Genomic DNA, 14,884 nt, shown 5'->3' with positions numbered 1-14,884 from the left:
GCAATTTTATGGTCTTGGAGTTTAGGACTAGGGCCTAGTCTCCTCTCTTCCCTTCTCCCCCTTGTTTATAGCTATGCCTGGTTGATATCAAGTGTGTGGCTGTCTCCACTACTGTACTTTAAAAAATGAGAGTATTGGCCTGACTTTTTTGAACTATTTGCCAAAACGGGGGAAATGAAATGTGTGTTAACCCATGTTTCTTGTCTTTTTGCTTACTCTGACGGTCGTGTCCTACCTCTAGTGACGACTGAAGGGGCAGCTGCTGTTGGCAGTGCTGTGGGCAGGCTCGGCGGTGGTGCCCGCGGGAGGGGGGGGGCGGCCGTACGCCCGCAGCGGGGCCCCCTCCCGTTCTCTGAGGCGATGTGCGGAGCGAGGCCCGGTCCCGTTCTCCGGGGTGACGGCAGGCCCCGGGGCGGGCGCGCGAGGAGGGCGGAGCCCGCCCGCACCCGCCGCCATGTCCCGGCACTTCCCCTTGGGCCGCCCCGGGCACCGCGTCCGCAGCCATGGGGCGGGCAGCGGCGCGGGGGTGCCGGCTCTGGGGGCTGCTGGCGCTGCTGTGCGGGGCGGCGGCGGCGGCCCCGCCGCTGCGGTGTACCGTGAGCTTGGACAGCCCCGCCGAGGAGCGGTGGCTGCCGGTGCTGCGGCACTTCGACCCCGCGTTCCTGCGCGCCGCGGTCGCGCGGATCATCGAGTGAGTGGGAGGGGGTCTGGGGGGTTTTGGGTGTTAACCCGGTGCCGCTGCGTTGTGCGTATACTTGGGGACCTGCCGGAGGACGGACTGGGCAGATCCCTGTAGGAATAAAAATTCTTGCAAGCAGGAAGGCTGTGCTGAAGGTTTTGCTTGGGTTGGGGACGTGCAGAAGCTGCTGAGATTTGGCGAGGGATGGGATGCAGGGATGGCTGGTACAGCGCGGGAGAGGCTGCTCAGGGATGGTGGGCATCAGTGGGATGGTGGGCATCAAGGGGACAGGCTGGTCAGAGAAGTGGCAGACTCCCTGAGTATCTGACTGCCAGGTGTGAGTTGCAAACCTTTTTGTCTCTTTCTCAGCTAATGCCTTGAGTGTTTTTTGCAGTGAAAGGGTACCAAAATGGGTCCACAAGGTTATTCAGCCCATAGCAGCAGAACTGGAGTTCTTCATGCCGCAACCCTTCGCGGGGGAAATTCTGGGGCTGTGCAAAGCATTGGGAGTAAGTCTGGGAGATGGACTCCTGCTTAACTTCGCCTATGAATCTACAGCGTAAGTGTCTGGTACTTACAGAATCCGGTAGAAGTGGATGTAGAGATTCATTTCAGTTCAAGGCAGGTGAAGATGTGGCAGAAGACTCACACTCTGTGTTCTCGTGCTGTTTTATATGTTCGTCTGGAAAGTTTCATTCCTATTAGGCAGTTTGTATCCTGAATTGAATGAGAAACAGAGCAGTGTTCTTATTTGTTAATAAAGCTGTGGTGTAGCTGTAATGTTTTTGTGTATGTGTATCTATATAAATGTATAACAGTATGAAAATAATTTTTTCTAATAAGGCAGGGTTATTCGTTCAAAGTATTTGGGTACATTCATCTTCTAGGACAAGTGTTATGTGTTCTTTTGCCATTTAAATTGTTGTATTTCACCAAAAGGAAACTAGAAGAATTAGTTGCAATCGAATTATTTTAACCATTCATCTGAGATGAAGTTGCTTCCAAACTATTTTCTAGATGAATGTGCATAATGACTGTATAATGTAATTTTTTGATTTGCACAATGGAAAGTGGCTGTAGTATCTTTATGACAGCAAACAAAACCTCAGTGGAAAAAATACTCAGTTTCATTACTCTTTTTTTTCCCTAGAAGCACATGCAGGAGAATAATAAACACTTGTGTTGCCTGTGAGGATCCTAAAAATATTTCTTCTTATAGGTTTTAATAAACAGATGCATACAGCCACTTGTATGCATTTTGATGATTATTTTTATTAACATGTGATATCCAGTTAAAGTGATCCCTTCTAAGGATTAAGATAAGTCATTTAAATGCTGCTTGCTTAATATTTCACAGAGGACACTTATTCTTAACCCTGGTAAGGCCCATGACATTTTAACTTTCTCAGCTCTAAGAAAACTAAACATCAACTGCCAACAAACTACTTGTCTCCAAAATTTTTTACCTTTACAGTTCTGAAAGACAGTGCTGTGCATCACTGGAATGATAAACTTACAAGTCCAGACAAAACAAATTTTGAATTCCCTGCTAATTCAGTATACTTCATAAAAAAAGCCTGTTTAAAAAACCTGAAACTAATTAAAAGAGGAATTTGGGCATACTTCCTGTTGCAGAGAAGAGGTTAGACTATTATTGAAATGTCTGACACTTTAGTAACAAGTGATGTTTTCAGTTTGAAAGGACTTTGAACTTTTTATCTAGTTGTGATTAAAAAATATAAATTGGGTCCAAATTGAAATGAAATAATCTAGAATTGTCAAAATCCAGAAAGTTTCAGAGTGATACTCTGTGGACATTTCTAGATGTCAACTTTTCATCTTGATTTAGAAAAGAAGTAAAATGAAACAATGAGGTTGTTCCCAAGTGGAAATGCTGCTTCCTACCTGGTCTGTAATATCTGTCCTGATGTGGACAGTAGTGTGGCTTTTGACTTTCTGAGCCAGGTGGGACCTGATAAGTTCAATATTGTACAGTGTTGTGTGTTGTGGAAAAGGACTTTACCTTATGGATGTCGTGCATAAGTCACATAGGACATTGTAGTGTTGTGTAGTTATGCAAAGTTTCAGCCAAACCATTCTCTCCTTTTTTTTTTTTTTCCCCAATTTGAAATTAAAACTAGTAAGAAATTTTATCAAGAAGTACAGGATGTGACTATTCTCTCAGGCTGGGAAGCATAAGTGTTAATGATATAACGCAGACTTGTATTTGTATGCTTACATTAGTAAAACGTAAGAATATTTACAATTACTTTGCAGAAGAAGCTCAGTTACTCCTCCTGAATGTTGACCTAGTACAACTATAACACTGAAAGCGCTGTCATAGCTTTTTCTTTAATCATTCTTTCTCCTTTTTGTTTTTGAAGGTTCTGTACTAGTATTATCGCTCAGGATGACAAAGGAAACGTTTACCACGGTCGGAACCTGGATTACGATTATGTCGATATATTAAGCAAGATCACAATTGATGTGCAGTTTATAAAAAGTGGGCAGGTATGATTTGTGGTTGACATGGCTGGGGGTGTTCTGTGAAGGAAAGAGGAATGGTTGTACAGCTGCGTAGGCAGTGGGATTTAGCATAGGAATGTGGTTCTATGCCAAGTTCACTGGCATATCAGCACCACAGTCATGGTCTCTAGGAGTATGGGATGAATGCAGTGGTTTGCTTTGCTTTCTGGGCATCCAGTTTGTGGTGATAAACTGGAAGAAATAGAACAGGATAATCTCATATCTCAAGATCCTTATTTGGAAGGAGATTGTTGAACAGAGAAAATGTCAAGATATTGCAAAAGCAGTGTTCTGTTCCAGAATGCTAAAATACTGCGTGTTTTTTGGTTTCAGGTAGCATATCAAGGCACCACGTTTTTTGGTTACGTAGGTTTATGGACTGGACAAAGTCCACACAAGTTCACAATCTCTGGTGATGAACGAGGTAAAATAAATCTGTCTTCCCCACTTGACCTTATGTATGCTATTTCAGTTGATTGTTGCCTGTTCTTGCCCTGCTCTCACATTCTCCCAGAGGGAAAAATACACATAAGGTTGCCAGGAAGGAGCTGAAATTGAGAGACTTCTCTGGTCCTCGAGGTGAAAGTGCACATGCTGCCGTTTTTTGGCTGCTGCATGGGAGAAAGGTATTTGTTTGTCAGCACAGTGTCATTTGAGCTTGAAAAGAGTCAAAGGAGACCGAGAACCCTGGGGAAAGCCTTAAGAGACAAATTAATGTGGTCTGTTCAAGAGATGCATTTGGAGATGGCAGAGTAGGGGTTGAGAGAAAAAGATGCAGTTGTGTACAGCAAGTAAATGGCAGCTTTCCCAGTTCCCTGTCCCTTCCTCTGTATTCCATGTTTCTCTGTCCCCATAAGGCAGCTTGAAAGAGAGGATGGGAAGAGGAGTGTAAGACAGATCTGGGGGAAAGGCAGCAGGGCTTGAGAGAATGCACTGAGATCATGGAAAGGCAGGTGAGGAGAGATGTAGTACTAGAGGAAAGGTGAGATGTCACTACTGAGAACTAAAACTTGACACACACACATTGATAGGTACGTCCAGAACTTGGCTTTGCCTCTTCCATCCCTTGCCCTCTCTTTTTGCTTTTCTTTTTAAGCAGCAGGTGCTTTTTGCTGTTCTTCATTTGCTGTTAGAACTGGAAACAATGTAGTCCAAGTTAGAACCAACATCTGAAATAAATGTTTATTTTTTACTTGTGATTGTGGTAAGCAATTTTTCTTTTCTTTAATATTTTCTTTTAATTAGACAATCTTTTGTTTTTGAATATTTGTTTAGATGTTATGCAAGCACTATTTGGATTATACAGCTATTCATTATCTCTATGAGTAGGGATTCTGCTATGGAGCACATGTACCTTTTGATTCTTGTTTCCTTTGTTAATGCTGCCTTGTTGCATTTGCTAGATTGTTTGCATAGTTTACACTCATATTTTAACTACAGACAATAGTAGTTCACTCAACACATGCTGTGCTCCTGTACAGTTGTTGCTGACTGCTTGCTGCTTCATCTGTCACTGTACAACTGAACTAAAAATTTAGGGAAAGGAGCATATGAATCATAGCTGGAAAAGGGGATGACTAAATTAGGGTCAAGGTCTATCAGGTGACAAGCATATTGTTTCTGCTGGCTTTTTCTGGGTTTGGCATATGAGTAATTATAAACTTGACCTTCCTTTCTCCTTCCTTAGTTCTCATTTTCTGCAGTAACACAGAAACACCACCACTACCTCTTTTTTAGTTATTTCATTATTTCTGTGTAATATTTCAGTAAGATGAATAACGAGGTGATTAATGCTAATATTTGAGCTGACAGATGTAGCCTTTTACATCACATGAATAGACCTGTGATCCTTTTAGAAATGTGTTACAAAGTGCTAGTCCCTGTTACAGTTCACCTTTAACTCTTCATTACTTATCATTCAGCTACAAATAAAAACAGTTTAAAAACTGAGCAGCTAGCAAGGTATGTGATAGCTTTTGATTGAAATTGCTAGCATGGGCAAGTTCTGAGAGATACTGTGTTCTCTGTACAATGCTGAACACTGTCTGCTTTATTGTCCACTGTACCTCAGACCACCTGCTATTTTATGGCACCTTCTTATGGCACTGGTCACAGGAATAGTGTCCCTTTCAGAAGACACTAAAAAGCCAAGATAATGATCATTCCTGACACAGGTCTGAGATGCTTTCTGGAAAGCAGCGCTGTTTATCCAGCTGCCCTGGTTCAACTTCAGTTGGGATTATGTTGCCTATTTATGTTTCACCTGGATGTTATGCTTTGTTAGCCCCTCTCCTGAAATGTTGATATTTTATGCTGATACCTAGTTGCCCTGTTGCACTGAGGATTTAGCCCTCTGTGGTACTTCAATATCCAAATCCAATGATATAGAAAACTGAGCATCTGAAAGACAAACTTTGTGAAATGAGGGCTATCCTGGTTAAGCAGCACATCCTGCCTATTTTATGTACAGGTATCAATAAAGTAATGCAGAAGAAAAGGAGCACTATCAGCATTCAGTGTTCTAATCAGTGTTGGTAAGTTCAAGATGGCACAGAGGTTCTGGTTGCTTTCAGGTGGTGTATGCTTTGTCAGTTCAGTATAAGCTGCCTAAATTTGATGGTTTTGATAGTGCTACAGGTAGAGAATTAAAGAACTTAGTGCACTACTCTTTCGTAATGCAGTAGAGGGAAAGGTTGCAGAGCTAGAGATGGGACATGGAGAAGAAAGGGAGCCCGGAGGATAGATTTCAGAGTGTACGTAACATGTGTGTATAGTAACTTTTCTCTTTTTTTTTTTTCCCCAGCGGGTGGTAGATGGTGGGAAAATGCAATAGCTGCTTTTCTGAATCGGAATTACCCCGTCAGCTGGCTTGTTCGAGATGTAAGCGTACAGAGTTATTTTCTCTTATTTTGCAGTCATGTCACTTGTACTTAAAAACTCCTGGTAAACTTGATGTTCCAACTTCTAGTTCACAGAAGATTCAATAATTTGATAAGTAAATGCATTTCATGAGAGGGGATAGGTATTATTTCTAAATCATCAGCAATGTGTATGACAGAGGCAATTCCAGTGCTTCAGGGGGGCAATCTCTAATTAATGCCAGAAGTCTTTGAGAAGCTATGCAAAGACTTCCTTCCTAGGGAGTATTTTAGGTAGCTGTGATTTGTAATTCAACACACTGAGGCAGCTGCACTCTTAGATGGTCAGTATCTGACCCAGTGGTTATTTCAGACTACGTTTGATATGTTACCATATTAAAAATGCAGAGCTCACTGGTGAGTGGCAGGAGTTAGACTGGTATTTTGTATAGCACATTTTATCAGTATTGTGTTAGGGTACTACTGAGATAAAACAGGTCTGCTGCTTCTCAGATTTATGAATTAGAGTAAACATGAAATACATGCTTTGTAGGTAAACTCCCTGCAGAACTGGAAGGTCTACTGGAGACTTTATTGTTCATATTTTTTGAGTTTGAGGTGTGGCTTGAGGCTGTGACTCAAAACTACCAGCTGCAGTGTTGCCATCAGAAATAAGTAATTGTTCTCTAGGGCCTTCCTTGTCTTTCTGAACAATTGTTTGATGCACATTCTCCGAATTTGTTTTTAGTTTCCTGCACAGCATTAATTTTTGAAGATGTACTTCAGTAGCTTGTGGCCCTGTTACCGTTGTTACCTAAGTCCTCTTAAACCCCTGGCAAGACAAAGACGTGGAGTGGGATTTTCCCCCTTTGCACACACATCTATTCTGTTGTTCATAGTGAAAGACTTTGCTGAGGGTTGAATTTGCAGAGTATGGACTTGCCTCTGTCTTTTGAATGGCAGATTTCTCAGCTTTTTTCACTTTTCACCATATACTTATGTGTACATCTATGTGTGTGTATATGTGTATGTATATTTACTGTTTTCTTTGAATATTTTCAAAGCTGGGATTAATGAGTTCATTTACTAGTCATATGTATTTCATGTTCATATGCTAGTCAGTTTAGAAAACTATTTTAGAGAAATATTTTCAAGTAGCACTTCACAGTCAATTGCCATTTACAAAAAAGCTGGACCTTTGCTGCTTTTTAAGATGTTCCAGTGCTGGGTTTTATGCTTGACAGTGCTCTGTGATCTGTATTTCACTGTGATCTCCTTTTTGCATTAGACCCTGAGCAGAGCAGAGGACTTTCAGTCAGCTGTTCTCAGACTAGCGGGCATTCCCATCATTGCTGAAGTTTACTATATTGTAGGAGGTGTATCGCCCAAAGAAGGCATGGTTATAACAAGGAACAGAAGAGGGCCAGCAGATCTCTGGCCTCTTGATCCTTTAGGTGGAGCGTAAGTAGAAAAAAATGGGTTGTTTTGTTTTTTTCATGTTCCCTTCTGTCACTAACCCTGCCTATCACTCAGAACTTCCTTGAGAGACCCAGGCTCATCTCTTACTAATGCTTATGGCTGAACAGGGAAAGCTTGAAAGCTTCTGAAAGGAACCCCAGTCCTTTCCTTTTGAGGTGGAATCGCACCACCTTGTCAGGTTGGGGCAGTCTAGAGTCTAGGGTGGAAAAAGCATCTAGATGTGTTTATATTTTTTAGCCACACTTGAGGGCTTTTCTTGTCTGTCTGCCAAGTATCGCACCAGTAAATTCAGCACTTCCAAATTAGTTTTGACCCAATGTGGCAGAAGGGTTGAAGGCTCAAAAATAACTGTTCCTATCAATTTTGTGAAATCAGCAGCTTCATATATGAAGGGGAGAGCCTAAATAGTTGCCCTGTGGTGACAAATGGCACTTAATGACTACAGTCAGCCAGTGAACACTGGCTTGGTGACAGCCGGATGGCCTTTTGGCTCCGTGTACTGCAGACTGAATCCTGCAGGCTGCATCATATGCATACCCATCAGCTTTTCTCTGGCCATCTCTTTACAAGTCTGATCTTGCTGTTACTGTTTTCAGTAGTAGTTTTGTCACGGATGCTGGCAGGAGTTCAGAGGTGGTTCCTTTTTCATTTGTGGTCAGTAGTTTATGGTAAAGGCTGCCATATATATCAACATAAGATCCCTTGGGCTTGCAAGAGACACAGGAGAGAGGCTTTTGAGGGAGGTGTGTTTTTGCTTTTGGTGATAAAGATACTGATTCTTGGCCTTTATTAATTATCTACTGATTTGCCTTTTGTTTGCTTTTATGTTTGTGTTTTGTGTTGATAGGTGGTTTCGTGTGGAGACAAACTATGACCATTGGACTACCCCTCCTCCTTTTGATGATCGGAGGTAAATTTAGTTGGAGATCTGTGGTGAGATAACACTTACTTTGAAAAATCTTTAGAGCCTTGGGTGTTTTCTCTGAGCAGGTGTTAGCTCCTTGAGCAGGCAGCTTGTTCAGTTTCTGTAATGCCACTCAAAAAGGAACAGATAAGGTAAGGAGCGATGCTCACATAGGCCAGAGGAAAGTCCCTGTGGCATTGAATGGCATCAAAGATGAGAAATCACAAGGATAAGGCACGTTCCAAAAATTTCTGTGTAAAGCAAAGTTTTGTACAGATTAAAGGATTTAGATTCATAAAAGTTAAAGGGTTTAGATTCAGGGTGTTCAATGACACTGCATTGTTTTCCTGCAGAACTCCAGCCATCAAAGCTCTCAATGCTACCGGACAGCACAACATCAATTTTGATACGCTCTTTAAGGTATTCCTTTGAAATTATGCATTGTGACTTTGACTTAAAAATTCTTTTTCAAAGCAAAAGTGCAGTTGCATTTTTGTCAGGGATTTAAAAGCTGTGCAAGGAAGGTGTGGTGAGAAAGGTGTACTGTGCAACCATGTCTGGAGAGTTTAAGACTGAGTTTAAGATGTTTCTAACTCCCTTGCCACCAGCATTTTGTAATAATCTGCCAATCCAAGAGGTGAATCCCATCCCCGTCATCTTTGTGCAGTTTCTTGTTTCAAGCACAATTATAAAGATCACAGCAGGCAGATAAAGTGGTAGACATGAGTGACATTTACCAGTTAGTTTTGAGAACTTAAATGTTGTGTATTTCAGAGGGCTTTTGAAAAATATTTTTGTAAATTGGTCTGATGTTTATAAAAAAAAAAAAAAAAGCAAGAGAAATCCTTGACTTTGCATTATTCCTTTTCATAACCTTATCTATCTATATATATATGGTCTTTCTAAATGACCTTTTAATTCCCTCTTCATTCACCAAAATGACAACTCTTCAAACTTTCTGTACAGGTGTTGTCAGTGAAGCCAGTCTTAAACAAGTAAGTATTAGATGGAGATGTTAATCAGTGCCTCCTGCCATGCCTCAGGCCACTTGAAAATCACAGACTCCCTTAGGATCTTTCTATGTGTCTGTCTGAAAATCTTGTGGTTTCTCAGCTTAGATTTCTGCTTGTGCACGTGGCACTCTGTTTTCACTTCCACAGCACCCTTCCTCTTTGGTCTGCCTCTCTAGCCAAGAAACCACACTTTGTTAGACTCAGTCTGGTAATGGGAATTTCCTTTTTAGTAGGGAAACAAATGACTGCTAAGAGGAGCAGCTAGACTTTCTGCCAAGGCATTTGTGCCTTTCACTTATGGAACCTTTGCATTTGTGTTAACACCACAAATGGCTTTCTCTGGAGTTTGTAGCTCTGCTTGATGTGTAAAAAGGAAAAAAAGAGTAAATGGGGACATAGCCTTTAGGTACCATTTACTGGAATTTTTTTTGAGATTTATTTCAGTATACCATTGTTGCTATGCATTGTTCTGCAAATTGCACCTTTGCAGGTTATCTTGTTTTGTTTTATATGGAGCTCAGTATATTCTCCAGATCAGTCATTTGCATTAGAGCTTGGCAATGGCATCTTCAAAGTTTAATACCAGGATGTCCTCTCCTCTGTCTTATATATATGTGAAGAAATTTGGAAAGGATAAGATTGTACCTGTGTGACTGCTAAGATAAGCAATACTAATTTTTTCATACAGTGATCAAATGGATGTCCAAGTGCAGTTCCTTAGCTGTACTAAGTGGTGGAAAAAAATACTAAAAATTTGTGCCAGCAGCCTTCATTTTTATCAGTCTCTTTCCTGCTTTTTCCTAACCCTTCTGTACCTAAGCAGAATGTTTGTTTCCACTAAAATATGTTCTGCTGCTTTGCTAGTTTTATAAATTAATCTTCTTGCCTTGGCAATGTCACTCACTCTTTTCCTCTTTCCTTGCCAGTAACACAGTGTATACCACGGTAATGAGCGCTGCACTTCCAGAGAAGTACCAGACATGGATCAGAACTGTGAAGTAAAGAGGTGTAAGTAGCATGCTGCTATTCCTAGCTATTTGTACTTAAATAAAAATTCCAGCTGAAGAGTCACTGAGGGACAAAGCATTGCAGTTGCACTCAAGTGACCTAGTCTGAATTCCTGATTCTGCCCTTGGCTTGCTTAACAACCTTGGGTAAATACCTTCCCTCTTTGTTTTAGAGATAGAGTTAAGTATTGACTTTCTTTGCAAAACCCTTGGAAGTTATCTTAGGACAAGTGTTAATCAGAGAGGAAGGGATGGGTGTTACTGTGACCTAAAGGTAGAGGTGCCCTCTGTGAATGTTTTAGCTATTATTTTTGCCAGTCCCACTACTGTGATACATGTCACATGTCTCCAGGTGGTTGACTATGACAGAAAGCCCTGCCAGAGCGAACTGAATCCCAGCAGGGGCTGGTACACTTGGCACTAAGAAAGATCAAGCTTAATTTGTGACAGCAGTTCACAGGTGACTGAACAATAGCATCTTTCTGAGGGCTTTATCTTGTGAACTTGCAGAAAAAGTCCAAGTGCTTGAACTCACAAGGTGCCTCACATGATATCTTTCTCTGAACACATTAAAGCTATTAAATTACATTTATTTCTATTCCAATAGGTTTTTAATCTCTTATTAGTATATTTGTAGCAGTTACATTGGGCATTTGATTTTAGCAAGAGTAATTCCTTTTCTTTTAGAGATTCTGAAGAGTTTGTTTCTTTCTTAGCTCTATATGAACCACTGCTCTGTTATTTATCTATTTATCTATCTTTTTATTTCAACAGACAAAATGAGTGAAAAGCTGGAGCTTTCCAAGACTGGCATATGCTTTTAAAATCACTCTCACAAGCAGTACAGTTTTTTTGGCTTATTAATTATGTGAATCATTCAGGAAATGACTTGTTAATTATTTCAAGTGTTGCAGATGGTACTGTTAATTAACTGTAATGGAAGTTTGATTTTATTGTAATTACAGTGATGTTCTAGCAGATGTTGATGGCTAAAAATGGCTTTTACTGTTTTTGTAAAGAGTTGTGCAACTTGAATGTACTTATGTGCTGACTAATAAAAAAAATTCACGTATTTTGTGTGGCCTGTGGGTCTGAATATAATTAAAATATGCAGCTGATAGCTTGATTTAGAAGAGCTGTGGTATTTTGCTTAATGTCATCATGCTTTTCCCTGATGTGTGAGGGGCCTGTGATCATAAGCCTAACAGCGTCAGATGCTATGCCCAGAGAGAACTGGACTGGGGGGAGTGGGCTGACCAACAGAACCCTGTTATAATTGCAGAACAGGGTCACCACACGACCTGGTACTGTTTAAGCCTTTGTTGAACTGCATCCCTTTGGCCCTCCTGTCCTGACATGCTCTGTGCAACCTTCCTCAACACAAAAATGACTTTGTCAGTGCAAAGGAATGTGACTTTCCCTAGTGTGAAATGCCACTGCAGGCAGTCTCCCTCTCCTTCAGGCTGTGGTTCTCTGGTGCACAGGCTCTTCAGCTGGTTTGTGTAGACTTATGAAAGGTGACTGAAAGTACAGAATAGAATATTTCAGTTGGAAAAGACCTGGAATGCTCACATAGTCCAACTGCCTGACCACTTCAGGGCTGACCAGAAGTTACAGCATGTTGTTAAGGGCATTGTGTAAATGCCTCTTCAACGCAGCCAGGCTTGGGGCATTGATCACCCCTTTGGGAAGCCTGTTCCAGGGTTTGGCCACTGCATGCATAGCTGTAGACTATGGTGCTTTATTCATCAGAAATCACAGCTGGTTTAGGAGGTGTTATAATACAGGTTTTTTGCTTGTGATGGGAGCAGTGAGTTTAGAAAAGGGATGGCTTTCCTTTTATATGTTTGAAAGTTGCCTTCAATAGAAAGTTTATAACTAATTTTTATAGTGCAGGGGGGTTGTTTTTTGTTTGATGGGTTGTGCTGTGACCCCATATTGAATTCAGGCTCTTCTTGGGAGCACCCTAGAACTACAAAAGGATTTAAAGAATCGAGACCAGTGGATACCTTCACATGAAGCTTAGAGGTCCCATTCCTCACTGGACAAAATTCCTGCTCATGCTAATGAGAATTTTATGTGGGAAAAGAAGATGCAATCAGAGTGTTAGGTCAGAGCACCATTTCCAGATACAAGCAATGTTGCCTGCAGTACTTGTGTACTGGTTATGCAAACTGTTCCTGAGAGAGCTTTTGGGAGATGCGGGCCCTTTATCTCCTTGTGCTGAGTCTGGCTAAGTGTTGTAACCTACTTACCTGCATCCTCTACTTTTGCCTGGATCAATGCGCTGCAAGCTTTGCCTTGACCCAGTTTGTCCAATGATGTTAGCAGTTGTATGCCAGAGTGATAAATTTGAGAGAGTTCCTGGAGGAAGATGTAAATACCAGGGGTCATGGTATCTCTGAGATTTCAGAATGATGTTTAATTCACAGAGGAGGTGCTGACTCCTGATCCCAGCAGGTTTTCTTTATGTAACAGCCACCCACAAGTAAAGACAAAAGGATCCTTCCAGGTGTAATTTTGCACAGTCTTCTTGACCTCAGCAGTGTCAGGCTCATTATCTGCTGGCAGTCGTGTGCCCAGGTTCGCAGTGGTATATAAATGTAATCAAATGTATTTGTTTCAATATGTACAAACACATCTGGAGTGTATAAACATTTGGTATCTATGAATATTCAGGAAACAATTGTCTGCTCCTATTTATGACTCATGAGCTGTTCAGAACTTCCTCAGGCCCAGCCACAGAGCAGATTGCAGAGCTGGGGGGATTTTTTGAGTTCTAAACAAGAAAGGAAACCGGATTTGAAGAAGTCTAATTTTATTTTATTTTGCTTTTGTTCTTTTAAATTATTTTCTTTAAAAAGCTTTGCATTTCATCTGTTTATCAATGTTCAGACATACTGGTTGCCAACAAAATAAAGCCTATATGCTAACTTGAATAGGGGTGGGGGGTTTTTTTGCTAACTGGAAGGTTATATAACTTTCTGGTTGTAGTTTAATGACATGCTAAAAATATAAACACTGAGAAAGTGATAAAGGACCCATCTTACAAACTAGATGATTTAACCTGTGAAAAGTATTGAGCTGCTTTTGATAAGAATTGAAATTTGATAAAAATACAGAGAGACAGGATTGTTAATACTTTAAATAAAACCATTGTAACAATGCTGGAAACATTAAAACGTAGCGCTGATTGGTTTTGGAGGGTGTTTTGTGGGATCTTGTTTGTTTTTTACAAAAGCAGGGTCAGTTGTAGTTGTTTGAATTGCTTGCTGATCATCCTCCTGTTTGAGATTTCACCTGCTTTGTGTGTCCACTTTTTAGAGACTGGGAAGCAAAATAGCTTTTCTGCTTTCTCAAGCCCAGTCAGATTGATGACTTAGAATTGTTAAGTAATTAAATAGAACTAAGTTAAATACTTTATCCTTGCTTCTTCCATGCTTTCGTTTCTGCAGTACAGATTCCCTACCTGCAAAGCCCAAAAGATTTTTCAGCCCAACATAGGGAATGGGTGAAACCTTTATTTTTTCCTCCAGAAGTTTGCATTTAGCAAAAGGCAATTTGAAAGTGTGTAAGAGCTGACCGTTAAGATAAGAGAGGCAAACATATTGTATTGCTCACTCATAATCCTCTTCAGTAATCCTAATCCATTTCAGATCTGTAGCCTTTCTTAAGCATCACATGGGAGGGGATTCTTAAGGCTGCTCAAAACAACTGTGCAGTAAATAAATCGCAGGGTCTGCACTTGTTGCAGAACAGCACGCGTGTTCTGCGCTGCAGGTGCTGGAAGACATGGCGCTTTCTGCTGCGTGCCCAAGGGAACAGCTCACTTGATTATTTAGATTCTGAGGAGGAGTTTCTGAATCTGTGATCAAGCAAATCACTTCAGAGATTCTTGATCACTTTGGGTACTGCATAGAAACAATCTAAAAAGTGGAGAGCTTCCATTGCGTTTATCTTAATAAATCCATAAGTTAGAAATTGCTGGTAAGGTAAGTTGCATTTTTCTTTTTAATTTTCTGTTACAATGTTTTGTGTTCAGAAGTTGTTACCTGGCAGCCATAGTTTGAGGTGAAAAGCTGTATAAAACTGCAGTTGGGAGTTTTCTATCTGTAATTCTCCTTTTTGGCGCTGCAGTAACTGCAGGTACAGAGGTCAGTGCCTGTGTAAAATAAAACAAGCTACAAGATGTGCAGAGTCTGATGTACATGTGGGACATACATAGGTATTTACTCTAGGAGGGCAAGGCAGGATCATCGCTTTCCTTAATGCTAGCTAGCATTTTTATTCTTGGGAGAAGTATTTGATATTTATCTGTAGCTCTTAAACAAACTGTTGCTGTTTTTCTTTTAGCAGAACTTAAAATTTGTTTCCCTGTTTTTCATTTTTTTTCCCAGTAAACTTTCAGTAAGTCTGTT

The 14,884-nt window shown here is 40.9% G+C and overlaps 1 protein-coding gene across 1 annotated transcript; it reads left to right on the top strand.

Annotated features, from left to right (window-relative positions):
• The first annotated feature begins 486 nt into the window (after positions 1-486).
• On the top strand, positions 487-11,538 carry NAAA (N-acylethanolamine acid amidase). Its single transcript, XM_068403046.1, has 11 exons — positions 487-691; positions 1,074-1,238; positions 3,064-3,190; positions 3,539-3,629; positions 6,009-6,085; positions 7,352-7,524; positions 8,390-8,452; positions 8,800-8,866; positions 9,413-9,441; positions 10,386-10,467; positions 11,241-11,538. The coding sequence occupies exons 1-10, from the start codon at positions 504-506 to the stop codon at positions 10,459-10,461; spliced, it is 1,056 nt and encodes a 351-aa protein (XP_068259147.1). The 5' UTR covers positions 487-503; the 3' UTR covers positions 10,462-10,467; positions 11,241-11,538.
• Positions 11,539-14,884: the final 3,346 nt, after the last annotated feature.

The sequence above is a fragment of the Nyctibius grandis genome, chromosome 6, assembly GCF_013368605.1.
Source record: "Nyctibius grandis isolate bNycGra1 chromosome 6, bNycGra1.pri, whole genome shotgun sequence".
Classification (NCBI taxonomy): domain Eukaryota; kingdom Metazoa; phylum Chordata; class Aves; order Nyctibiiformes; family Nyctibiidae; genus Nyctibius; species Nyctibius grandis.
Note: the sequence above shows the minus strand (reverse complement) of the source record. Positions and strands in the feature narration are given on the sequence as shown.